Source organism: Poecilia reticulata, chromosome 6, assembly GCF_904066995.2.
Source record: "Poecilia reticulata chromosome 6, P_reticulata-male-v2, whole genome shotgun sequence".
Lineage (NCBI taxonomy): Eukaryota > Metazoa > Chordata > Actinopteri > Cyprinodontiformes > Poeciliidae > Poecilia > Poecilia reticulata.
This window is the reverse complement of record NC_088835.1, coordinates 380,506-408,450: the sequence shown is the minus strand read 5'-3', so window position 1 is coordinate 408,450 and position 27,945 is coordinate 380,506. Positions and strand designations below refer to the sequence as shown.

Below are 27,945 nucleotides of genomic sequence, written 5' to 3'. Positions count from 1 at the left end.
ATATAGCGATAGAAAGATGGATAGATAGATAAAGATGGATATAACATAAAAATTTTTATATAAATAAGATGATTGAGTTAAACCCGAAATGACGAGTGAGGCAGCTCTTCACTACATTTTCTACTTATTTTTGAATATAAAAGTAAAAACGTCTTATTTAAAAGGCTTTTATTTTGAAATTATATATAATATGTGTTTGATATTTTCTGGTTGTCTTCTCACTTCACTTCTGTCATCCAGAAGTGAGAGAAGTCACTGGAAACAGAGTTTCTCAGCAATAAGCACAGCAACGGGGAAATTAAACATCAGATCGGGTTGACATTTGCTGGTTTTGTTCCAAAGGTGTCCCTCTTCCACCCATAAGTGAGATAAATTACTGGAAACAGAGAATTTTTAAGCATTGCATAATGTCCCCAATTACTTCTGATATATTATTTCTTTTTGCAACTGCAGCGGCTGGAAACCTATTTGCAGTGGATCAAACATCTACCGGATGTGCGCTTTTATTATGAAAGCGGCACGTAAATGGGTGTACCATAATGTCTTGAGCTACCGCGCACTTGTATATCGTGTGCTAGGTCTGCTGGACGCAGAACATAACGCAACTCCAGCCTCTACTGTAGCGTCTATTCTATGCGCCTTATAATGCAGTGCGCCTTATATATGAAAAAAGTTTTAAAATAGGCCTTTCATTGAAGATGCGCCTTATAGTCTGATGCACCTTATAGTGCAGAAAATACGGTAATCTCAAAATAAGGCTGCGTGTCCATCTGAAAGCTCAGAATATCAAACTCTGGACAGACAAACGAGTCTGTCTAGTAAACTCTACTTGCAATGCATTTTATTATTCTAATAAAACAAAACAGAACTAAGGAAACCATGCTACTGAGGCTACAAATTAACATTTTATGCATTATCAATGTTAAAAAGTCTTTATTAAAAAAGTTTCTTCTGCAATATTTTAGCATCCCAGGATTCAACCTCAGTCAACTAGAAATCAGAACCAAGTATCTGTTTGTGAAAATGCTGCTAATGCTAATGGTGGTTGATGAGTTCATAAAGTCTGCGATGGACTGGTGACCCCCCCAGGGTGTTCCCCACCTCTCGCCTGGTCAACGGGTGAGAGACGGTCACCAGGTGATCACAGGCAATCATCCATGACCCCAACAGAGATAAGCGTGTTGGAAAATGGATGGATGCTTGGAATTCAGAAAGTTGCATCTTTGCTCTAAATTAAATTCCTTTAGACCAGTGGTCCCCAACCCCCAGTCCGCGGACCGGTACCGGTCCGTGGACCAATTGGTACCGGGCCGCACTATTTCCGTTTTATGTATTATTTGAGTCTGGAGGATCTTTTATTTGGAAAATCCTTTAACCGGATTCTCTCGGTTACTTGCGTGCCAACAGAGGCCACAAGCAGCAGAATTAGTAGAAACGGATCAGATGTCTTTGGAAAGTTTCTTTGCAAAGGGGAAAAGGCCCAGAGAAGAGACAGGAGAATGGATTTATCCCGGAACGGTAGGCGAGTCCCACATTACAAGCCGCTCTGCGTAACATGCGGCGACCGGCTGCTAATGAGGCAATGAAGCTTGAAGCTGCTTCGCCACGTATAGACCAAGCAGGCTGTGGATATAAGTAACACTTCGGGTGTCATGGTCTCCCATCACTCCCAGATGGGAACGTTTCGTTGCAGAGAAACAAGCTCAGGGCTCCCGTTAGTCATTATCGTGAGTTAAAATTTTCGCGAAAGTAAAATGTTCATTTTTGTGGCGCTTCTGTATATTATTTTGAAGGGATATATAAACGTTACCATAGTGACCAGAGTCAGAGCGTTTGGGCTGCGGTCGTGAGTCTTAAGTCTGGTTTAGACTGAAAGATTTAGGAATTGTCGGTCAATTCTCCAAACCTCTGTGACCACAGAGCTCATAAAGTACAACAGGTTCGATCGGTTCGTGTCTCCATCTCAATCGGTTCTTCACGAACCGATTCCAGTCACGAACATCCCGATCCCAGAGGGTAATCCAGTAAAACCCCCAACATAGCGGGAATTTAGAATAACCAAACACTGATGACGATGTAGAAGCAATAGTGATAGTTTGTGGAGTCATTTTAAGAGATAAAAGACGTAACAAAAAGAAAAAGCGGTGGATAAAAGGCGACGGGAGCAGCCGCTCTATTTGCTGCACTATGATTTGGAGGTGAATATGTTTTTTCACAGTTAACATTTTTAACTGAATAAACATAATAATGACCTTAAGATTTAATAATAAACATTTCCACATATCATCTCCGATATCCACCGGACTCTGTTGCGCGATATGTCAGCTGTTTGGGATTCCCCTCTGCTCTTACGTCACCGCGCTTTTTGATTGGCTACCTGTCACATTCAGCATGTTGTATTCTCGTTCCCAGACAGGAAAAACCCCACAGGTTGCGATAAAAACTCCAAGACAACCCAAATTGGGTATATTCAGGATTTAGCGGGAACACCAACACCGTCTCTCCCCGCACCCCGCTCCCCGGGCCGCAGCAAAATTTTCCAAGTCTTGACCGGTTCGCGGTAATAAAAAGGTTGGGGACCACTGCTTTAGACAATGTCTAGTATGAACAGTGTGTACACCTGTGGTTTATGACCACTTTTACCAAAAGCGGGATTAAGAACAAAAGTTAAAGGAATGAAAACACAATTACTGTTATGAACAATTTCAAAGCCACCATTTAGCTTGAAACTATGTGGAAAATAAAAATATTTGAAGCAATGCTACAGAAACAGGCAAGAAAACCTGCATGTTGCATGTTTGGTTTAGAACATGTTGTCTACTTCTCATCATGCGACTTAGGAAGAGTGATTTGCTGGTGTCTGGGACCCTTCAAACATAATATGTTTAAAGAGCTAACAACAAAGTACTAAGGATTTAGTTAATTGCTTCATGATACGCAGTTTTATTGAAATCCTGTCTTGCTTTTTAAACATGGGTCGTAAGTTGCTGATTCTGCTTCAAAAGTTTGTGGGAAAGTACTGAGATCAGTGTTCTCTGGAATTAACTGTTTATCTTGACTTTTTATCAGAAACTGCAAAATCTGATGTTTATCAAGTAAGTGTATGCTGGCTCCACAAGCATTTCCAGGTTGTAGAGACAGTGAGTGATGTAAGAGAGCGTATTTAAAACAAAGTGGTTTTCTAAGACATGTCTGCTGCTCCTTTAAGCTGCAACAGAATGAGAGCAGATAACAGGAAGACTGAGCTGGATAGAGAGAATTACTCTGTATTATCATTTGGAGGTTATAAACTCTGTTCGTAACATGCTGGATCTGGAAATGCTGGTAGTTTTTGGAAATTTTCAGAATTATGATGATTAGAAAGAAAGTGTGTTAATGGATAACACATGATACGATAAAAAAAACAATAATAAAACATCAACAAGCGCACCACAGCAAGAAATATCCAGAACTGACTTTGGATGTAAAAGCACAGGATCCTACAGTGAGAAACAGTGGTCCTTTATGAATGATCCTCAAGAAGAAAAACGACATCTGGTCATCATAACTGGTCAGTTATGATGTCCCCTATTCAGGTCATCAGTCTGTTATAAGTTATATGTCAAAAGGTCAAAAGGTGAAAAGTGTGTCTGTAAAAACAAATGTGAGATTCTACAGTGTTTTTCACCAGAGGGCTCTAGGATATTACCAAGAACAGCCCCTTTCTAATTCCACCAGGACTCTGGCAGGTGAACCACCTGTCCAGTAAACACGTGTGCTTGCATAAACAATGCAATCCCACTCTGACATCAGTATGGACAAGTGATCCGTTAGAGACCACAGGTATACAAACACTACATCAATATTCTGGTGGGGAATCCCTTTATTCTTTCTGTTTTTTTTTTCCTTTCTTTTCTTCCAAGTAGACAAAGTATAAACCAGCACATCATCGCTTCCTTTCAAGCTCTAGAAAAAACTGCATATCTGTAAGCAGAGGGTGACTCTGAGGCACAGCTAAAATGAATATGATTGTATGCTTGTCTGTGAGGTCCAGACATTTCAAGTGCAGAGAGACAGAGAGGGATGTCAGGCTCTTCAGTGCATCAAACAGAAGATCAGCATGACAGGACAGGTCTCTACTCTCTGCTTTTTACAGCATTTCCAATGCAGGAACAACTGTTTTCATGACAGCAAATCGCCTGCTAGTTGGTGGAACTTCACATCACAAGGCAGGTGAGTTACTATTGTACAGTACATTCTCCAAGTTGATTGGTGTGTCTTGCCTTGTGCACAAAACAGCATCGATCTGCAGTTTTGACATGATGGAGGCAGATGTTGGCCTTTTTGGTGTTGAACTTTAACCTTGTAATTGATTAAACCGACTGTGTCCACCAACATAACACAGATAGTTGATCAAAAAGATTATTTTAAAGTTTTCTGTGATGAGAGCTTACTCTGTAACTTGCAGGTGACAACTGAGAGAACCAACATAGGAGCTTGCTAGATGGTCCATACATTTTCACAATTCCTTTGGACATTAACGCTCAGAGCTTTTGTTTTATATGCCTATGTTCATACATTGACCCGAGAAAAAAAATTACATCTGATGTTTTTGCATGATGCTTTGTTTGTTTCCCCCATCTAGCCTGTTAAATTCAGCTAATATCAGTAGAGAAACATTAAAGCCTTTCAGCAGCTGGAAACAGTTCCAGTGTCTGAAGACATCTTGATGGAAATGAGAAAGGTTTATATTACACAGGGGTTGCTGAGGTCTGCAAACACTTGAGGCTCTTCAATCCCTCGTGCGAACAACTTGATTAGCCGGCAGTGCACTCTGATGAAAAAAGAAAACAAACACGGAAGGGAGCTTTTATAATTATGTATGCAGAGTTTTAAGACTACGATTAGTTCGGTTAGGAAAGCAGCTGTACCTGACATCGATGGCTGTGTGGGTCAGGATCTCACCATCGCAGTTCCAGCTGCTGTTAGTGCGTGTGCAGCCACAAGCTGGGTGGTCTCTGCAAATCTGGCTGAAGATCTGCCTTTTGCCGTTCTCAAGCAGGTCCAGCTCGAGGTCTGAGTCGCTCTGGCAGTAGCGTGGGGTAAAGCGGAAACGCACCACCCGGTGGACCTCTACAAAGGCCAGGTCGAACTGAAAGAGGATGAGAGGAGAAGGACAGCTCGGTGTAGATGATTCAGACAGAAAGAGGGGGGAAAAATCCTGCATTCATTGCTGATGTGTACCTGGTCATCTTTGTTGGTGTGTCGCAGGAGGTGTCTAAGGAAGTTGAAGCGCGAACATTTTCTGACAAGGATGAGGTCAGTAGTACCGTCAGCCAAGTGAGCAGCAGGGGAGAGTCCTTTGGGGCTGCGAGGACAAGCACAGCTCATACTGGCAGCATTTATAGCTAAGAACTTTCCTCGGATCGTCCTCCACTCTCCGTCATCTGCTGAAACACAAACCCCCACAGAGACACGTGACCAAATGTCCACTGAAACAATGTTCCCAGTGTTAACCAAATATTTTGTATGTCTGACTGTTTGACGAAAATTAATCCAGTTAATGCAACTAGGTAAGGTAATTTTATTTACATAGCACATTTTCAACAGGAAGACAATTCAAAGTGCTTTACATAAATAACAAAAGGAATATAAACAAAGTAACAATAGTAAAATAAACTATCTAGTTTATCTTGGGGGGGCCGAGCGAGCGTCGCGCCTTCACCCTGACGCGCCTTCACTGGGGTAGGGGGGTGGGGGCGCCGGTCTATGTTTTCGCATCCACCTGAATAATGTGTAGTTGCGCCACTGTTGATTGTTGACTCCTAGTGGCCGTCTGCAGGACTTACCACATTCTGAGTCTTCATTTGTCTTATACTTCTCAGCTCTCTCTGACTGTATCTGTCCGTTGTGCTGACAAACTGCACAGCTGCAGAGTTAAAGACACAGAAACTGGATTAGTTCACTGCATTACACATTCAAATTCCCTGAGTTTATGGAATGCAACCTCTTCACTGTTGATACAGAATTGTTTATCAGTTTCACTGCTGCTTAGTAATCATTATTTAGCTTAAACTCAACAGTTAGAAATCTAACAGGTCACAGAGACTTTTCAAGCTTATAAATGCTCTATTCTTGTTCAAGATGAACCTCTAGAGCCATGCATGAAGGAAAACCTGTTAGTTTTATCTGAATTAAGCATTGTGTGCAGATCACCTCTGACAGGAACTAGTTTACGTATGCAGTAAGATGCTATTTTATTCAATTTAATTATTTCAAATTCAATTGTCTTTTTTTAAACACAATATGTCCAAGTCTGCTGAAAATACAACCTCGGGACAAGACCAAAGGTTTTGTTAATGGTCACTCTTAATGACAAAACTATCTATGCGTTCATGTGGCTCATTTGGGTACTTATTTATTTATTAGATAGTTTATATATTTACAGTGTTCATAACCATGTTTGCGCTTTGATTGCTAAACTGGCAGATGCGGGAGTGTCTCAGTCTGGACATTTACACACATGCTGTACTCGCATGCTATAGATTTGTTTCTATTTAACAGTGCATATTTTAGTGACCTCTGACATTTGCAAAAGCTACACTGTCTTTAAAGATGGCGGATAAGAATTGTATTCATACGACAAATTCCAACTGCTGCTTTTATGGCAGCAGCTTCCAAAGAGGACAGTGAAATACCAGACAGTAATGATTCTGATGGTGATGATTGTAATTGCTTTGATGAACTGGACTTTCAGACCAATAGTAGAAACTTTGATGTCCCCGTTCCCTGTGGTGCTCCTGTACTGCTAACCACCGCACACAGTCCTTCATTCTCGCAAACTGTCGTCTCTTTGGTCAGATAGTCGTTGATCCAGGCTCAAGCAACATCACCCAAAACGTGTCTTTGTTCAAGTAAACGCACCTACCTGTGAGTGAAATTGCTCATCTAAGAAAAAGGAAAATACTTATTCACAAATCCTTAACTGTGTGTATAAAAAAACATCTTTCAGATTAATTATCATCAAAAGCTTACTAAAAACCACTTATTTTTTATTAGCTTGTCTGGTCCCAATATCAACAATGCTAATTTTTACCACTGTTTGTTTCTCTCTTTTGTGGCCCTCTGTGGTGATTTTAACGGTACCCTAGATTCTTACCATGTCAGACCAGCAGGCTGTGACTCTTCTTGTCTCAAAAGCAGACAGGTTTTACACAACAATTCATGTCTGAACACAGATGCCCAGAGATGAGTAATGTCATTGGTTCTAGAGGTTACTTCCTTATTTCAAACTCACTTGTCTATAGAATTAACAGTTGTACTCACAAAAGTATTTTCATACCTGAAAATATTTTTGTGAGTACTACAGGGCTGGACCAAAGGGGATACATCACTGAAAACAATATTAACCAACCAGAACCGTTTTAAAACTATATCCATAATGTAAACACAATTATACGTATTTCTGTTTTATAATTCTCTCACCCATATCGACATCTGCCTGCGTCTCGTGGAGTTCCAATGATACCTCTTGCTGGCAGGTAGGACACCGTTCCCTCGTAGTAATGGTGAGTCAGGAACATTTTCAAACCTGCACCATCCAGAGGTGCAAGTCAAAACGAGAGAAAGAACAAACACAGGACACCGTTTTGTGTTCAAACACGCTCCTACCTGATATGTCGTATCTGGCCAGGCCCATCCATCTTTTCCTCTCACTGTCAGTTAGCATGTCGCCATAGAAACCATATCCCAGCAGAGAGACGGAGTATCGCAGGAACATGTTGTGGTGGTGAACTGAACACACATCCATTGGCTGAGAGTCTCCTGAACACACACATCAAGATTCAATCCAGATAAAGCTATGATACTACATACATGTAAGGCAAACATACAGTACCTCACATTATTTACTGTTGACACATAAAAATGTGACACATTTTCATGTGTCACATTAGAAACTACGTGATAGGGAGACACAAAGAAGTGCAAAACTGTGAGGTGGAAAGATAATGATTTATTTCAATAAATTAACGAGTTGTGTGTATCATGCAGTTTAGTTTTTACCCCATAACAAAATGCAGTACAACTATTTGATTCAGACGAAAAAAAAATAAGTAGAAGAAGTCCAGATGTAATTTGAATTTAGATGTTCCATTTCTGATATTAAAGGACATTAGAGAACAAGCAGCGACATGAAAACCAAAGACCCCCCCCCAGGTCCCCCCCAAAAAAAACAAAAAACACAACAGATAGGTCAGAGAGAAAGTTCTGAAGAAGTTAAAGGAGACAGCAGTTATTAAACAACATTCCAAGCTTTGAACATCTTTGAGCTCTGTTTGATCCATCATCTGAAAATCGAAAGAAAATGGATCAACAACTTACCTACCAAGACACAGACCTTCACCTAAACTGACATACTTGACAAAGAGAGCATTAATCAGACAAGCAGCCAAGAGGATTGTGGTAACGCTGCACCCATCTACACCTCAAAAGGAAGAATGTGTTGTCAGGACAACTGTTTGCTATGCACTCAACAAATATGACCATTTATAATATATATTTTTAACATATTTGTTGAGATATTTGTTGAAACTGTCACAAACTTGGTTTTATATATTCTTCTTTTAGAGTAGAATAATCCAGTCCAGTTTTGAAAAGTCTAGGTGTTGTAGTTTTAGAATTGGAGCAGTTCTAATGTGGTCCAGATACAAAAAAAAAGGACTGAAATCAGACTTTATCGAAGTTTCATAAATCAGATAAATGTTTCATGAATCACAAACTTGGTTTTAAATATTCTGCTATTGGTTGACAATAATCTAGTTCAAGTTTGAGAGGATAGAAGATGGTGAAGGTAGTAAAAAATTAGACGGAATCTCCCTTTAGCCATTTCCCAAAACAGAAGCTGCAATCAGAAACCAAATTCAGGTTCGTGATCATCTGTCTCATGCTGTCATGACACACTAACAGTTTTAACAAGTATGTCAAAAGCATATTCTTTATATGCTTTTGAAATTACTCCAGCTTCAACTTTAGTCAAAGATAGTTTAACAGATTATTTACACTGGGGTGCATGATATAAGTGTAAATAAAAAAACTCTGAACAGCAAAAAGCAGCTAATGGGAAAAGAAGACATCTGTTAATAGTCCAGATGAAATATAGCTTAGGCATCACTCAGTCAGTTAAATAAGGAACTTTGATTTTAGTCGCAGTCTTTTTTAATCATGATGGAGCATAAGGGGGTTGGTTGGCTTGGTTAGAAGGAGACTTTGAAACTGACCCACAATGATGTGCAGTGCAGAGGTGACTGGGTCATTGGTTCCAATTGTGGCAAAGCAAATACAGTCTGTTGAACCTGAAACAGACAAAACAGTGATGAGACAGCAGCTACAAAACAACAGCGCAGAAAGCTCTACTGAGACTGAGGCGATGGTCACATGCACTGTTCAGATAGTAAGTCATCTCCCTAATGACTGAGTAAAAATGGCACAAAAGCTGAACAATATGGAAGTGAGAGAAGAGCAGAGTGCAAGATGAGCTTTTAGTTAGGACCTGCATGTGCAGTCATCTAATTGATGGGCTCTACACATTAGGAGAAAAGAAGGAGCCCTATGCAAGAAGAGTGACTACACCCTGTTGTATGTCCATTATCGAGCAAGAGTTCCCACATACCAAAAGTGACTGTGGAAACATTAGCAGGTGAGTGAAGTACACATATTGCTGATTTAAAGGAAGTGCTGCAATTTAGATTGATCTAAAAAGACATTTGTGAGTATAAAGAGCACGTTAATCCCATAAATTTGAGAACAGTGTCTTGTCCTGAACTTAAGTTGAAGTCAAATTGTCTCTAAACGCGTTTTGAGCATCAAGCGTGTCTGGTTTACATTCAAAGTCTATGTGGAGGCATGTCGAGGGCCCGTTGCGGTGCGTTTCGAGTGCGGTGTGATTTCAACCGTTTGCCGTGTTTTGAGTGCTTGATGCGTCAAGCGATCAAACGCTCCATAGACTGACCAAACTCACGCTCAAAAAGTGGTGTGAACACGCCAAAATTGCACATGCGCCAAACTTGAAGCGACATATGCGCATAACGCGTTTGGTATGAATACTTCATAAAAGAAGCACATCAGACCGATTCTGCAGTCCATCCCCTGGCTCTCTGTAACTCAGAGAATAGACTTTAAAATACTTCTGTTAGTTTATAAATCACTGAGAGGCTTAGCACCACAATACATTAAAGATCTGCTGTTATTGTATAAACCTTCCAGACCTCTCAGATCTTCTGGTTCTGGTTCTGCTCTGCATCCCCAGAACCAGAACCAAACATGGAGAAGCAGCATTCAGCTTCTATGTATCACATATTTGGAAACAACTTCCTGAAATCTGCAAAAGAGCCAAAACACTGAGTTCCTTTAAATCTAGAATAAAAACTCCTCTGCTTAGAGTTGCTTTTGTACCATAATACCTAAATAAAACACTAACCAACATTTTGATGTTTAATGACATTTGGAAAAATGCAATGTTCCAATTGTTGATTTTTACGTGTTTTTCTGATGTAAAGCACTTTGAACTACCTTATAACTATCAATCAAATAAACTTGATTGATAGTTATAAGAAATAACTAAGACATCTCACTAGATGTGTGCTTCTCATCCCGATTGTATCAGATGTTATAGATATTTCAAAATGAAGCTCAGTTTCAGAGTAAAACTTTACCTGCAGGGATGATTCCAATGCGAAGTGAGCAGGGAGAAAGGTCTTCATCAGGACAGTTTGGATCTACACCATTGTCGATTTGTGTCCTCCACACCAGACCATGGATGATCTCACTGAACATGCCATCTCCTCCCACACACACCACACTGACATTTGGAAAATTAGGATAGTGGCAAGTTGGAAAAAAAATGAAACTATTGTGTGAGGCTGGTTTGACTATTAATAAATAACAGCTTAGGGCAATTAACAATTAAACTAGAAATGTAGATCAATATGACCAAGTCTGGGGACTGCCTGACCATCAGGAAAATAACAGCCAAACAGTTGAGTTGCAGATACTTTCTATAAATACTTGCCTGATAAGACTTAGGTTTTAAAACGACAGTAATGGTGGGCTTTGAACAGCAACACATGTATGAAATAAATACAAACAACTTCTCTCTGATATACAAGGGTTTAAAAACAAAAAATTTATTCAACCTTACAGTTAAATACTTCAATCAACAAACTCACCAAGTTTGTAATACTCCAACTAAACTACTGACAAAACTAATAAACTACTAAAAGTAAAAACAGTAAAAATCAAATAATAAAAATAAAATCAATAAAATGAACTGATTTCACATTTCAATGAAATCAGTTCATCTCTTAGTTGGGATGACTCAACCTTGAATGTAGAGGAATTTCATTCTTATCTTCTGCGGTTCCTCAAAAGTTCCAGCAGGGTGGAAACACAATGAGGCACACATGTCTGGCTACAGCTGAAAGAGTGTTGTGAGTTATATCACTCTCACATAGGGACGATGTAAGTTGTCTTTAGCAATGATCCTCACTGAATATCAAAATATGAGTTTTAAGTGTATTGTTATACATGTGTAGCATAAGCTGTTCATATCAACCTTTCCCACGAAAGTGTAATAATAAGTCTGATTTGGCTATTAATAACTATAAATAATAATAAAGGGTAATTATTAATTAATCTACCAATTTAGATCAAAATTATCAAGTTGGGGCACCACCTGATAGACAGGAAAATAATAATGGTGCTTTGTTGAATCAATAAAAGTCCCCTGCAGTTTGAGAACTGATTAAAAGGAAACCCAACTCACCCGTCAACCTTGCTGAGATCAGCATCCGTCTTCAGATGATCCCTTGCATGATTGGCATAGTCAGTGACTATAGCAACATACAGAGAAACATACTCAAACAGAAGTTCATTATGAACTGATGTCAGTCTTAGCTACAGGGTGCAGGACCCAGTGTTGTGGTCAAGACCACCTAACCCAAGACCAAGTCAAGACCAAGACCGAGGGAAGTCGAGACCTAGTCAAGACCAAGACCAGCACCCCACTCTACATGATATGATAAAATGTGAAATATGATCAAAATTACTTCTCAAATTGATCTGAAAGATCCATATTCCCATAAAAACACCTAGATATTAAATACTTAATAAATTTAACCAATATTAAATTTAACAAACTCTTTGTTCTCCTTTGCTTCCATCTCTGTGCTACGATCCACGGTGGTCTTGTGCCATCCCTAAAAAGATAACACCCTGGGTGTTTGCCCATGTTGCTCATGTCAGAAACCACCACTGTCTGCACCATTAAACATGGCAATTGAGGTAATGCCCTGACGCTCAACTATGAACACTGACCAAGGAGCAACAAGCAAGAAGTAACCAAGCACAAAACGCTCATCGTGACTGTTCTCTCCCTCTCTCCCGCTACATGACGCGAGGCAGTCTGACACCATGGCACACATTACAGCTGCCATTTTGAACGAAAACAATCAAAGAGTAATGTGCATGCTCTGTGTGCTCTTTCATTCTTGTGTTTTATTTATTTGTTAATAAAAAATATTAATGTACATAATTAAATAAAATAATGATAGCTACTGCAGTGTACGCAGAGGATTAGAAGAACAAAGAAGAGTGTTCTGTCAGGTCAGCATACGCTGTCAGATCGTCATACGCTTAGCACAAACTCACAGCTATATCTGTCAGACACGTCATTAGCATATAATTTTATTTAATTAGCAACATAGAATCATGACGTAAATCATCATACACTGTTATGATGCCAACAGTTGTATGGCATCCTGACTTAGTGGTTAAGTAGGTTAATGAGTTTTACACGGTCGTGTGTTGTAGCTGACTCCAGCTGCAGCCAGACCCCGCTTTAAATACACTTTGAAACCACAACAACGCATGTATATTCATATAGTTATCATGGAAAACAATTTAATGACTTATTTTCGTCATAACTTGTTGCGCATAGTAAACTGACAACTCCTCTGACGGTTGGACTTCTCAATGTGCATGCGCAGGCATGGTACTCGCTGCATGTATGCTATTCTGACAGCGTATGGTAATCTGATAGAATGGCTCTCAGTGACACTCAAGTCCCATCTAATAAGTAAAGAGCCGTGCAGAAGAACCATACTGCTCCTGAATGTCACATCACTACATTGCATACTTTTGGACACAGTGTTGTCCCATAAATGCAACAAGTCAGTCAACATCTCCGCACAATAATTCAGCGCAGTGAGTGACTTTTTTCATCACAAATGCTTATGTGTCTCTGTACAGCTAGCTTTGCTAACCTCACGTCAACGGAGCTTACCTCTCTTTGAGCTACTTTTCTAAGTGACGAAAAAAGTTAGACGTAGTCCCCACCGTCTGTGAAAGTGAAGCGCTGCTGAGTTAGCTGTGGACATCGGATTTCTTATGATTTATGCAGCGCTATTCTATTACTGACGATTAGACAGACATCTTCTGCCGCTGAGAGAAAACCACTGCGCATGTCTTGGAGCGCCACGTGTGAGTGAAATGTGAGGGAGGGGAAAAAGAGGGGAGTAACATAAACACGTAATTGGCAAGTCACGTTATTGGTTGCATTTTAATTGGTGCGTTTTGCATCCACTGAAAACAAAGATGTTAACAAATAAATTGGATAGTATGCTGTATGTTTAGTGATATTTTCACAGTTTTCTCGACTGGTCTTGAAATAAAATGCCGAGTCCTCAGCGCCCAAGACCGAGACAAGACCGAGACCAAATGCTGTCGAGTCCGAGACGAGACCATCAAAAAAATGGTCTCGAGACCGGTCTCGAGACCAAGACCGATTTCGAGTACTACAACACTGGCAGGACTTACCAATGACATGTGTAGAGATCTCAGCTTTAGCGAACAGTGGCGCCACCTTCTGCTCATAGATGCGTTTGCCCTGACGCTTCCCCCCATATGGGTTGATGTAGACCAGGAGATTTCTGGGTCTGGCGGCTGTAACAACCAACAGTTCTTCATCACAACTGTTTTAACACTTGTGTTTATTTTCCAGTCTGTGTGTGTGTGTGTGTGTGTGTGTGTGTGTGTGTGTGTGTGTGTGTGTGTGTGTGTGTGTGTGTGTGTGTGTGTGTGCGCGTGCGTGTACGCTTGTGTAGGAGCAAAGTCATACATATGCTGGCTAGCTGCTCTCTGATGCTGCTGACCCAGTTCTGGCAGAGGACCCCATCTGGACACGTGAAGGTAACTTCAGCACAGCACCAGTGGTGCTGACGACACCTCTCCACGTACAACACTGAAATAAAGCAGAAGCCCCAAGTCAATTTTAGCTGTTGACTTTTGCTGACCACTGACAAGTTATTGAAACAGTAAAGTTTTTTTTGTTTACAATGTTTATTATATAATGATATAATTATATAACACCATATACCGTATTTTCCACACTATAAGGCGCACCTAAAAATCTTCAATTTCCTCAAAAGCCGACAGTGCGCCTTACAATCCGGTGCACCTTAAATATGGACCAATATTGAGCCACAACAGGTCTAGCAACTACGGTAAGCAGCCGCCGACTTCATTTTCCCCCGTAGAAGAAGAAGTGCACGGTGCATGCTGGGATAGTTGTCAAAAAAGTGGTTTGTTAATAAAGTTTGACTGACCTATCTACCTACCGACCTGATAATCAGGTTGTCTGCAGGTCATTTAGCACCACGTTCTCCACAAACATGTTGTGCGCGAACGGAGAAGGGTGACCATTGTCCAGCCACGCCCCGGCCCAGTCGCGGAAGGCTCTCCATGAACAAAAAACGTACTTGAATAAAAACTAAACATAAAGTCAAAGTGGAAATAAATACTGCATTCAACCAAAAGAGTGAAGATTATGAAGTCTGTATACTATTGCCCTTCAGTAATCACTACATTTAAATAGAGAAGGTGTGCACATTCGACCACCTAATGCAGTAGTTCACACTACACGATTTTTTGTCCCTATTTTCCCCTTATGACAATCTTAGAACGTTGGCCGATCTAAGACTGTCGCTGGTGATTTCGTAACCGATCATCCTGTAGTGTGTGGTGTGTTAGGGTAGATCATCGGCCGCTCCGATCTAAATCAGGGGTTTTCCCCGACTGGGAGCTTAACGCTGAATGTGACAGGTAGCCAATCAGAAAGCGCGGATTCTCCTCTGCACTTTCTGAGGGGAAATTACGGGAGGGGAATCCCAAACAGCTGACATGGCGTAACCCGAAGTCCAGCGGACATTGGAGATGATATGTGGAAACAACATTGTTTATTCAACATTTTGTGCAAAAAATATATAAATGACAAGGGAAGGATTTGGACCCAAATTGCTACCGCAGATAATAAACCCGGTAAGTTTTCAGCTGTTCTTCGTTAACATGACACAAATGGGTTATAATGATTTCCATTTCGTCAGGACTTTACGCTGAATTTAGCCACATGCGTCACAGGTAGATTCTAGTAAAGCATTAATTAATGTCTGATTTTAAAATTAGTCAACTGGACTTGTAGCCATTATTTTGTGCCCATGTGGCTGGACACCACACGGCACAATCGAACCCGATTGAAACGTTATACCTAGGATTTCTGTCGGCTAATGTGTCTCTCAGGTTTTGAAAAAGGGCAGACAATCAGCCGTGTGCGCTGGACATTACACTCAGGAAATGAGGAAGGGAGGGTCAATGGACCTTACCACAGGGTCTGCGTTTCATTGGCTAATGCCCATTTGACGTCACTGCACAGCTATCACGTGTCTTAACGTCTCACAAACTCATGCTAATGTACATTGTAGACTAGCAGACCGACAGAAAGTTTTTGTGTCAGGACTTGGGGGGCGGGGGGGAAAAATGGTTCTCCGTCAGTGGGGTATCTGTATTGGCGATGTCAGGTATCTTGATCGTGTTTGTGGAACTAAAATTCACAGATTTCCAAAATCTGAAACGGAAACTCTTGCTTGGATTTAAGCTTGTGCAGGACCGCATTTGCAGCTCAAACGCAGCTCCACCGTCGTAGGATCAATAAGAACAAAGGATTGTCTGCTGGCGTAAGTATTATAGCTTTGCTTTTTTTGTGTTTAGTGAATGAAAAAAATAAAGTCAATAATAAACACATCCATTATGAAAACCTTTTAGCCAAGTACAGCATAATGGCAGTACCGATACAACTTCTACATCCTGAAGCCTGTCTGTTACAGCTTTACGTTAGCTGAACAGATCAATATGCAATGTGTACCGTATCTGACATACATTAAAGATTTTATTTCACCTGAAAAGGCGTTTTACTAAACTGTAATCGTGTTAACCACGCTAGCACCGAGTACCGAGTATCAGGCATAGGCAGGGGTGAAAGTAGTTTTAAATTCTTGGGGGTACTATGACAAAAAAAAAAAAAAATATATATATATATATATATATATATATATATATATATATATATATATATATATATATATATGTGTGTGTGTGTGTGTGTGTGTGTATGTGTTCAGGGGGCCGGACCAAATGTGGAGGTGGGCTGAATCCGGCATGCGGCCCGTAGTTTGGGGACCCCTGGGTTAGGTGGTCCCGGGTTAGGTGGTCCCCAAACTAAAGCTTTGTGTGCTTTGGAGTTTCTGTGCTGATGATTTTTTTTTTTGAAGCGATAAAAGCTGGTAACTCTTGAATTGCTACAAAATAAAGCTGCAGCCCACTGGCTGCAATGTTAACACCTTGAGATGCCATGAGACCTAAATTCTGAACATCATGGCATGGAGTGCATCCCAGTTTTCCATGTCTGGCATATAACCATACATTTTAGCATTTAAACTGGCTCTATTGATCCTGTGTCCAGACAGAGGGATAATCAGTAGCCCAGCATCATGACCTGTTTGTTCTGAAGATCCTGCAGCTTCCACTTCTCTTCCTAACATGGCGCCTCCTCACCCTGACACTCAAACTGATAGGAGGAACCACAGAGCTCTGTTAGGTTAAAAGCACATCTTCTGAAGTTGGGATATTTTTCCTCCAACAGGTTCCAGAGGAATCACCTCAAACCAGATGTTGGACAGGATTTTATTTCACTGTCATTTGTGAATGTTAGAGCCTCATTTTCAACAGTGGAGCTGTAAAGGTTGAAAAAGGTTATCATTTGGAGAAAATCTCATCAATATCAATATTTCCACTAAATAAGAGGCAAAAAAATTATTTGATAAAGGAAAAGCCTCTCAGACTCTGAGCTCAGAGCACCAGACTACTTTTTTATATCAGACAATTAATTTAATTTTACATAATTATCGCGGTAGAAGCCATTTGTTTGTCAAATACTTAATGAAACACATTTACCGTGTTTGGTGTTTGTTGTAAATGACGTATAGTCACAAAGAACGAGAGAATTAGTCCAAGTTTGACGTTTATTGAACGTTCAGAAACTACAGCGGCTGTGATGCACCAAGGCAAAAGTAAAAAAAGGTAAAACAACCTGAACAGGTGATCAACTCTAAACCACTCGCACCTTTTTTCTCTCCGTCTCTGTCTGTCATTTAAGCACAGCCGTTGCTATGGCAACCTCCTGCGCTCCACAAGCCGACCCGAGATTATGTTAAAGACATAACATTCAGTCCGTTACAATATTAGGTTTGCAGGCTTGATATTTATTTAATAATAAATAACTGAACGGGGGAGCGCATATTAATATATGCGAGATTATATATCTCGCATATATAATCTCCGCTGTGCTCCCCCGAACACAGCGGTGGTTGATTAGTTATTTTTAAACTCCTGCTCTGCTCGTTATTTTGGTAATGGAACCGAAAGGCACAGAATTGTGCAACACCTTGTTGACACAATAATCACTGAGATTATTGTTGTTGTTGGGTCATTAATTTGAGCACGTTATGTTGATTTTTTGTTATTGTTGTTCTTTAATAAAATTACGAACGTTTTGATAAGGAGCCAGAGGAGGACGTGCGGGTCTCAGCGTCCTGGCTGCGTTCAGTTTGTCACCGATTCAAAACCTTCCGCGATCGACGTGTTGCGCCCCTGCTCTAGCAAAGCACGAACAGTTCAGAAACAATATGAAATGAGAAAAAAAGCTATTTATTAACTGATTAAGTCGTGTTTTAGATTGTTCTTGAAAAACTAATCAGTCACGGCTGATGGGTGAACTCACAGCTGAACAATAAACCCGTTGATTTATTTGCAGCAGACAGCCGCTCCTCTCTTGAGGGTACTGCGTACCCCCGCTAAATCTTTTAGGGGTACGCAGTACCCTGCCGTACCCCCTTACTTTCACCCCTGGGCATAGTCACACTGAAACATTTGCAAACAGAAATCAGTCATTTCAAAAGTAACCCTCTAAACTAGCGGCTCTCAACGTGTGCGGTACCGCCCCCCAGGGGGCGTTCAGAGGACGGCAGGGGGCGCTGGCGGACATTTTTACAAAAGGGGGGCGCTGAGATGCCTTTGGGGGGCGTTTGGTCGAGGGTAAACTTTACACCTTAAATCCACAACAATACCAGTTTAGACTTTGAGCAACTTGGTAGAAAGAAAGACCGGAAGAGACGATAAAGGCGATAATTAAAATGAGGTGGATAGGTTTAATTTATCGTGCGATTAATTGATTTATTGTTTATCGCAACAGGCCTAGACATATACAATCAAAGCTAACAAACATCTCCATATAGAGCATAACACTATGCCTATGTAAGATATTTTATTAGTAATTTCTTTCTGCAGGTCTAATTTGTTATAGGAAAGTATTGCAATATTCAAACCTGCAATTTAGCAAGATATGTAAATCAGAGCTAGACCACCAGACATATTTTGTCTTTACAAAATTACACTATTAAAAATATAAACAAGGACACAATGTAACCTTTTAGTGTACTGTAATCTATAAAACAAAGAGCTGCCTGTTTGCTACACTTGCAGTGGAAATGAAGATGGTCCATTAAGGAAAGCAGAGCTACATCAAACTTTATCGTGGAACTGCAGAAAAACAAAAAAAACAAAAGCAAAAATTGAATTGTTAATGCATGCCACCATGAGAAAAGCCTACTGAGTTTTGCTTAAAAAAAACTTTTAAAAAAATTTAAATCACACATTTTTGACTCATGAAGTTAACTTTCTTTTTGCAAAACACTTGCGCTTGTCAGAAATCTTATCTTGTTATTCTAAGTTTTTGTTTGTGACTCAAAGTTTTGCTTGTGATTCTCACATGACGTCTTGAGCTGGGCCTAAAATCACAACAAAAGATTACTGATGTGTGCAAATAAATGTTTATGTTTGGTAAAAATGAGTTAATTAAAAAAAAAAAGTATTTTAAAATAAACTTTTTTTTTAAAGGAATCATTACAATTCCAAAAGTTTTGATTACAATTTTATTTTACTTAACTGAGGTTAGGTTTTTTTCCCCATTGAATAATTGGGAAACAAATTTAACTTCATATTCTGCGAACCAGACCCTAAACTTACTTAAAGTCTGGGTTGAGTTTTTTCCCCCTTCATTAAGGACACTTTTATTACATTCATTATATCTATCATGGTAATTCAGGGTGAGTTATTTTAAATTCTAAATGAATATCCTTGTTGGATTTTTATTTAAGTGTTATTTTCCTTCAAGATACATTTACCTAACGCCAGAATAAATGAAATGTACATTATGCAGCAAAGGAAATTAGAGGATCAGACATATTCATTATGGAGATGATCGGTTTTGGATGGGTGAGGTGCCCCTATTGCATAAGCGATACTAAAGAATGACTGATATCATTAAAGATACAGGGGAGAAGCTTTTTAGTTATCTAGCTTTGCTAGCAAAGTCATTAGCTATCAGCTAGCTAATAGCACACCAACAACAGCCTAATCCCCGTATAATAGAAATACTGGATCGATAGATAAGAACAGTTTTTCCTCACCTGGCTGTCTCCTCCTGCTCAGAAGTTCTTCAGAGAAAGGCAGACGCAGAGTCCTGTCAGTGTCTGTTGTATTTCATTACTTCTCTGCTTAAACCGCTACTCCGTGCTGAAGCAGAAACGATACGTTAACGTTTTCCGTCATCTGACAAGCAGCAAGTCTACTCCACTTTATTCACCAAAAACATTTTTTTAATTCACCAAAAACTGTTCTGCAATCTGGAACGTTCGCTACGTTAAGCTCCGCAGTTAGCCGCCTTATCTCACTGCGCGAGAGGCAATTGTGTCATGCGTCACGGGAAAAAGGTCAAAAGTAACAAGGTGACCAGTTTATTATGTTATACAAAAAAGAAACAAAAAAGCAAACAATTTTAGCGCATGTTTTTATGTGTCAGAAGAGGGCTTACGAAATAATAATACAAAAGAAAAAAAAAAAAAATTGACCAAAAGGGCACTTTGGGGCAAGAAGGAGCAAAAAGGCCAGGTGCTCAAGCACCCCCAGCTCCCCCTCTGCACGTGCCTGACTCCGACCACTTCTTTACAAATGTGGATGTGCAATAATAGAGTACGGAACAAATCGGTAGCGTCTATTCTATGCGCCTTATAATACGGTGTGCCTTATATATGAAAAAAGTTTTAAAATAGGCCGTTCATTGAAGGTGCGCCTTATAATACGGTGCGCCTTATAGTGCGGAAAATACGGTAATTATATCATTATATAAATATTAGTTGTAGTTGATATGTAGTTGCAGTACATATCAATCAAGTTTATTTGTATAGCACATGTAGAGAGTGAAAAGGAATGGTGAGAGTACAGTTTCCTGTGTTGCTGATCTCTTGGTTAGACACTCAGTCCTTCAGTCTCACAAACTGTGTTCTGTTAGTCAGGTAGTCATAGATACAGGTGATTGTTGAGTCCTCCACCTCTGTCTTCTTGAGTTTCTCACAGAGCAGATCAGGCTGAATTGTGTCAAATGCACTGGAGAAATCAAAGAACATGGTCCTCACAGTGCTGCCTGCTTTGTCCAGATGATTGTTGAAGCAGGTGAATTACGGCATCATCGACTCCACGGTGATAAGCAAACTGCAGGGGTCCTGATATTCACTTGTCTGCTTTTTCAGGTGGGCCAACAGGAGTTTCTCCTGGACCTTCATGATGTGGGATGTCAGGGCAACAAGGTTTATAGTCGATGACTGATGGAGCAGTTTTCTTTGGAACCAGAACCAGGCAGGATGTCTTCCACAACCACGGAACCTCCTCTTGAGTCAGGCTAAGGTTGAAGAGGTGCTGCAGAATCCCATAGAGCTGCTCTGAATAGGACTTCAGGACTCTGGGGTTGACACCATCTGGACTTGAAGCCTTGTTCCAATTCAGTCTCTCCACCTGCCTCTTTACCTGATTTCTAGATACAGAAATGTGAGAGGGGGAGGCAAAGGAAGCAGGAGCATCTCCTGATCTTGTTTAGGACAAGCTTGTGGAAGCAGAAAAGTCTGTGACTGAGGTAGAAGATAAAACAGCTGAGGTTTGACAGGTCAGCTGTGGGTTAGGGTTAGGAGAGTGGGATGTCTGTTGGATTGGGGGCAGGTGAGGAGGATGATGAGCTTCCTGAGCTAAATCTAATGTGTTCAGCTCATTTGCTCTGTCCAGACTTCCATCTTATCTATACGCCAAGTGGTGGTAAAAACTTCAAAACCACAAGCTTCACCAAGACTTAATCCAAGTCGCGTCTCAAAATGAAATGCATCGCCCACATCAAACAAAAGGAAACACATTGAAACCAAAATCTCCTCCAGCAGAGGAAATCCAACAAGATGCCAAGCTGACATCGTCAAAGGGTGTTTTCCACTCACAAGTACGTCAAACAAGTTCCCGCTGAAACATTCAAACAAACGACACAAGAAAATAATGCCCAACAAAAGACATATAGGTAAACATAACCCAACATTTGTGTGCAAACACAAACTAGGTTCAAGTGACAAGCCCCCACTTTGTTACGAGCCGTAACACAAGACAGGGAGACATGGACTTCAAAAATAAATAAGCTCTTTATCAAGTAAAAAATAATAAATATAAACCAAGCAAATGGGAAAGCAGCCCCATGACAGATCGCATAACTAGAGCATAACTGTGCAGGGACAGCTTCAAGGAGTTGAGCCCAGCCAAGATCTGCCCAAGAGCCAGCCTGAGAGGAGCAAGAGGAAGAGCCAAGGAAGAGCCACCCAATGAAAAGCAATAAGTGGTCATGCTGGAGCATAACTGCTTTTATAGCCAGAGGACCCTGGACCCTAGTGGACTGTTGTACTTCTGGGGCCTCAAAGAAAAAAATAACAAAATAACAGATGATCCATCCATTTAAAGGGGAGGAGATGCTACAACTCCGTAAAAAGAAATAGAAGGGACAAAAAAGCTTCCAGAATTCCAAACTAAAGTCTTTGCCCTAATGCTGGCCCACACAATGACTTACTCTCAATAACTTTCCTGTAAAGATCTGCCTCATGATGGGCCAGTTTACCAATGAAGGTCAGACTACCTGTGAAGGCCTGCCTGCAATCCAATCCGTCTCCACCTTTGATCTTCTTCCAGCTGCTGTCATCTTTTCGGTCACTGCCGTTCATCTGTTGTTCCTCTCTGACTGAGATGATTTCTGTCACCGGCACACTGCGATTCACACCTGCAACAACACAATCATACGAGGTTTCAAAATCAATAGAAAATCAATAGAGTTGAATATCTACAAAAATCTTTTTGGTTTTACTGAAATTTTTGTTACGTATGCTATTAAATATGAGGGGGTTTAAAGGAGGCACCTTTACAACTAGCTGCTGTCCATACCTAGCAGGAGATGTAAAATAATGGCCCAAAACTTTGTAAGGTGCAAACTGGGGAAGTCGCATCCACAAACTGTCACTAGGCAACCCTAGAATTATAAAAAGAGGCAAGTTCTTCAAGACAAGGAGCAGAGATGGGGTTGGGTTTTGATTTGCAGGGTTTTGAGAGGAAAACAATCCCCAGACTGACAGTAGATTTCTGCCTGAGTGAGAGGACAGCCCAATGATCAGTAGGGCTGTATAAATAAATCGATTCGGCGATATATATCGATATTTCCCGCCCTCTTAAAATATCGATTTTTCATCCGCGAGTATCGATCCGTTAAACCGTAGGGTCCATAGCCTTATAGCTCTTTTTAACCTAGTTTGTTACGGCGTAGCAGCAAGACTGCGCCTCTCTCAGTCTCACTTTCAACTTGAGCTTAAAGTGCACATTATAAACTACACACCAGTTTTTAAATTGTGTTAATGGGCCAAGTATAACCGGAGTTATGCTCAAATTAATAAACCAGTAAACCATATATTTCCGAATGTCAGAGAAATGTCAAAAGCGCCGCCATTCCCCGGCTTCTCCGATTATGTGAGAGGGAAAGAGCTTCCAAACGTACAAAACGAAACATTAGATTCCTCTGTTTTTGGAAATGTAAAATCTTCAATAAATAACGATGGGCTGTATTTTGTTGCTCAGAAACGAAGTAAAGTTGCGCAAGTAACCGTGAAAGAGAAGCGGAACGGAGAAAAGGAAAGGAGTAGTGGCGCGAACGGAGCAGCTGCAAAAGCAACGAGATTGCGAAATTAATGCAAATTTCGACTGGTAGCATTCACTTCGTAATTAGTTTTTAGCTTAGCGGTTTCTGTTCTGCATATAAAGGATTACCTGAAGAATGAACATCCGAAGCGGACGCGCAGCATGCAGCGGCACTGTGTTTTGAGCAGCAAGACGAAGAGGAAAACCCCCCAGCCGGAATCCGCGGCGCAGTGAGGATTTCCATGATAACAATGGCTGATCGATCATTCTTATTAGCAACAGACAAAGAGTATCAGAGACTGAGAGTACTATGAGATCCTGGCAGTCTGAGAGGCAGCTACTCAGAGATCCAAGCAGGGGAATAGCGGCGCTGCGTAGATGCAGGGAGGGAATCGATCACTACAGGGTGAGGCGGAGCCACTACTTTAGCAGCCAGAAGAAAGCAGTTTACAGCCACAGCTAACTCCGGGAGCCAAGGTAGAAAAGCCTTTTTCCCCATAGTCCAAAAGCAGGCACGTGCAGAGGGGAGAGGCTGGGGGTGCTTGAGCACCTGCCCTTTTTGCTCCTTGCCCCCCAAGTGCCCTTTTGGTCAATTTTTATTCCTTTTTATTTTTTTAGTATTATTATTTTCTAAGCCCTCTTGTGACACATAACATGTACTAAAATTATTATTATTATTATTATTTTTTTTTTTTTGTACAAAATAATAAGCACTCTGGTCACCTTGTTACCTTTGACCTTTTGCCCGTGACGCATGACGCAGTTGCCTCTCGCGCAGTGAGATAAGGGGGCTAACTGGAGCTCAACGTAGAGGACGTTCCAGATTACAAATCAGTTTTGGTGAAAAAAGAAAAACGTTTTTGGTGAATAAAGTGGAGTAGACTTGCTACTTGTCAGATGACAGAAAACGTTGAACGTATGGTTTCTGCTTTCAGCTCGGAGTCGCGGTTTAAGCAGAAAGATAATGAAATACAACAGACACTGACAGGACTCTGCGTCTGCCTTTTTCTGAAGAACTACTGAGCGGGAGGAGACAGCCAGGTGAGGAAAACTGTTCTTATCTATCGATTCAGTATTTTTATCATACAGACATTAGGCTGCTGTTGTTGTGCTATAAGCTAGCTGCTAGCTAACGATTTTGCTAGCAAAGCAAGATAAAAGCTTCTTCCCTGTACCGTTAATGATATCAGTCATTCTTTAGTATTTATTATGCAATAAGGGCACATCGCCCGTCCAAAACCGATCATCTCCACAATGGATATATGTCCAATCTTCTAATTTTCTTTGCTACATAATGTACATTTCATTTATTCTGGCGTTAGGTAAATGTATCTTGAAGGAAAATAACACTTAAATAACAAGGATATTCATTTAGAATTAAAAATAACTCACCCTGAATTACCATGATAGATATAATGAATGTAATAAAAGTGACCTTAATGAAGGGGGAAAAAACTCAACCCAGACTTTAAGTAAGTTTAGGGTCTGGTTCGCAGAGTATGAAGTTAGTTTCCCCCCCCCCCCAATTATTTAATGGGGTGGGGGGGACTAACCTCAGTTAAGTAAAATAAAATTGTAATCAAAACTTGGAATTGTAATGATTTCTTTTTTTTAAAACAAATCGTTTTGTTTAAAAAACTTTTTAATTAAATAACTAATTTTTGTCTTGTGAACTTAAAAAGTTATTTGCCAAACATAAACTTTTATTTGCACACATCAGAAATCTTTTATTGCGATTTTGGGCCCTGCCCATGACTCATGTGAGAATCACAAGCAAAACTTTGAGTCACAAACAAAACCTTAGGATATTAAGAAAAGATTTCTGACATGCACAAATAAGTTTGTTTTGCAAAAAAAAAATTCACTTCATGAGACAAATGTGTGATTTAAATGCTTAAAAAAGTTTTTTTTAAGCAAAACTCAGTAGGCTTTTTTCATGATGACATGCATTAACAATTAAATATTAGCTTTTTCTTTTTTCTGCAGTTCCATGTTAAAGTTTGATGCAGCTCTGCTTTCCTGAATGGACCATCTTCATCTCCACTGCAAGTGCAGCAAACAGGCAGCTCTTTTATAGATTACAGTCCACTAAAAGGTTGCCTGGTGCCCTTGTTTATATTTTTAATAGTGTAATTATGTAAAGACAAAATATGTCTGGTGGTCCAGCTCTGATTTACATATCTTGCTAAATTGCAGGTTTGAATATTGCAATACTTTCCTATAACAAAATAGACCTGCAGAAGGAAATTACTAATAAAATATCTTACATATGCATAGTTGTATGCTCTGTGTAGCTTTGATTGTATATCTCACAATTTTGCAATTTATCATTGTTTAGTAAACTTTGAAAGCTGAGAGGCTTTGTTAATATTCTGTTCTTAAATACGGTTGGATGTGCCCCTTTTTTTTTTTTGAGCACCTGCCCCTTTAGTGGTCTCTGCACGGCCCTGTCCAAAAGACTGCATTTGTGGCTGCATTTTTACTCCAAAATGCAGCCATGGTGTCCAAAAGAAAAAACATAAGTGCAATCATTTGCATATTGAGAGTCTACAGAGGCTGATAATCTCCCCACTCTGCTCCTGGATTACCGTTTAAATTTATGAGGTTTATGTCAAATCCACATGTATTAAATGCATCTCACTGCATCTTTGATTCATTTTGTCCAGCTGCAGATCGTTAGACTGTCTAATCAGAGTTAGGTCTTGTGTAGTTGGTGCTTTTAATCAGTTTTCAGTTAACTAAATTCAAGTCTATGGAACACAAAATGTCACTAAAATCACTCTGTCCTTCTAAAATCTTTCAGAAAATCGTAAAAATGCACTGAATCGTAGTGAATTGTATTGCTCAACAAATATCGTGATACATATTGTATCGTGACCAGAATATTGTATATCGTATTGTGACGTTATTGTATCGCTACACCCCTAATGATCAGAGGGCTGAGAGTGCAGATCTGATTTTGTTCAAGATAGGATTCCCTAATTCTTGCCATTTTGTTGGACAAAAGATCCAGATATTTGAGTATGAAATTCTCTCTCTTGCTCCATTGGTCAAAAGTTTTTACATCCAAAAGTAAATAGAGGGATTGTTTGTTTGTAAACGTAGTAAATGCGCGCAACTTGACTGGAGAAGGAGCCTTTAAACTCTCACTGGCTGCCATGGTTACCTTCCTTTATCTTACTGTTTTAACATTGGCTAGCATGTTGTCAGCATATTACAACAGTGTATCACAACATGACAAAAATAATTTATGCTATCAAACTGACAATAGTGAATGAGATGTGTAATAATGACCTATAAGCATTAAATGCAGGTGAGTCGATAAATGACGGGTGGAATTGCCCATATATATATGTGTGTGTGTGTGTGTGTGTGTGTGGCACGTCAGTATTTCCAATGTCTTCTTATAACATACTTAAGCATATTTTCAAATTCCCTGTCAATTAAAAAAAAAAACATTTTTAATATAAAAACATGGGTAGGTGTAACACCCCATCGGGATTACCAAGATTTCTGGGGGAAATCCCTGCCTAGGTTGTCCTTAATGTCATCAATGTATGTCATTTTGATGTTTAATGAACGTTTAGTGATCTTTGGCTGAATATTTGCTATACTTCGGAAGTTTAATGGAACGTTGAAGACGACGTTCTGGGGACGTTGGTTGGACCTTTCCAAATCTATCATATTTGGGGGCAAAACGGCAGCTAAACACTTGGAAACGCAGTAGGTTTCGTGTATGCTGGTGTTGGTGTGTATCGTTCCCGTTGGCTGCCTCTGGGTCCTCAGCAATTTGTGACAGACTGGATAACAGACTGCTGTGTTATGCAAGCGGATATGCGGTGTGTGTCTATCTATAGTTCCAAATAACTCTGTGCGTCCCAACATGTCCCCTCTGTTTTACAAGCAGAGCAACAGAGATTAGCATACAAACAAGAAAACATGCTACAAGCTCTTACTGGGTCTGAATGGGCGGTACACCGGACTGGAGGCCAGTCTTTTCCATGTCAGCAGTGACCGACTCAGGCTTACATCGTACGCCACGTTCCTGACGCAGAGTTCGGATAGCAGAAGCAGCCTGCCAGGCCTATCCATGGGAGTCTAGCTCCTTCCTTCAGCCGGCTGAAGAAGCAGCAGCAGTTTCTTCCCGATCACGTTCTTCCGATCATTTTGTCTTTTAGACACGGTTGAAATCTCGAAAATATGCAGCTTTTTCAGGAGCGGCTACCTGGTTCCGTGAGGCGCATTCCTGCTCGAGATGTTGTTTTTCTTTGTATTTTTTTTTCTACTGATAGATAGCGGTTTTCCACCGGATGTGGGAGGAGCTTGGGGTTGCGTTCAAGTGCTCCAAAGATTATAACCCATAAGACTGTTGTTCACTAAACTAAAACGTAAAAAAAAAAAAAGTAAAAGGCTAGCTGAAAAATGTCTTTGGGTCAGGGGCACTGCCAGGAATAGTGGGCCACCTGACAAAAAATTTGT

General features: G+C 40.3%; 1 protein-coding gene across 3 annotated transcripts; it reads right to left on the bottom strand.

Moving 5' to 3' along the window:
* Window positions 1–3,844: 3,844 nt before the first annotated feature.
* LOC103465659 (ceramide kinase-like) lies at window positions 3,845–27,786 on the bottom strand. Of its 3 annotated transcripts, none has more exons than XM_081607567.1 (14): window positions 27,423–27,786; window positions 22,421–22,561; window positions 19,893–19,919; window positions 14,153–14,275; window positions 13,852–13,977; window positions 11,801–11,867; window positions 10,692–10,837; window positions 9,258–9,332; window positions 7,651–7,803; window positions 7,465–7,570; window positions 5,829–5,908; window positions 5,224–5,429; window positions 4,911–5,131; window positions 3,845–4,813 (listed from the first exon to the last, which is right to left on the bottom strand). In XM_081607567.1, exons 1-14 carry the CDS (start codon window positions 27,556–27,558, stop codon window positions 4,726–4,728), a joined length of 1,695 nt encoding a protein of 564 aa, XP_081463693.1. In that variant the 5' UTR covers window positions 27,559–27,786; the 3' UTR covers window positions 3,845–4,725. The 3 variants fall into 3 exon arrangements, with proteins under 3 accessions (XP_081463693.1, XP_081463694.1, XP_081463695.1); XM_081607568.1 differs by having other exon boundaries at window positions 5,224–5,426; XM_081607569.1 differs by lacking the exon at window positions 19,893–19,919 and having other exon boundaries at window positions 27,423–27,785.
* Between the last annotated feature and the right edge of the window lie 159 nt (window positions 27,787–27,945).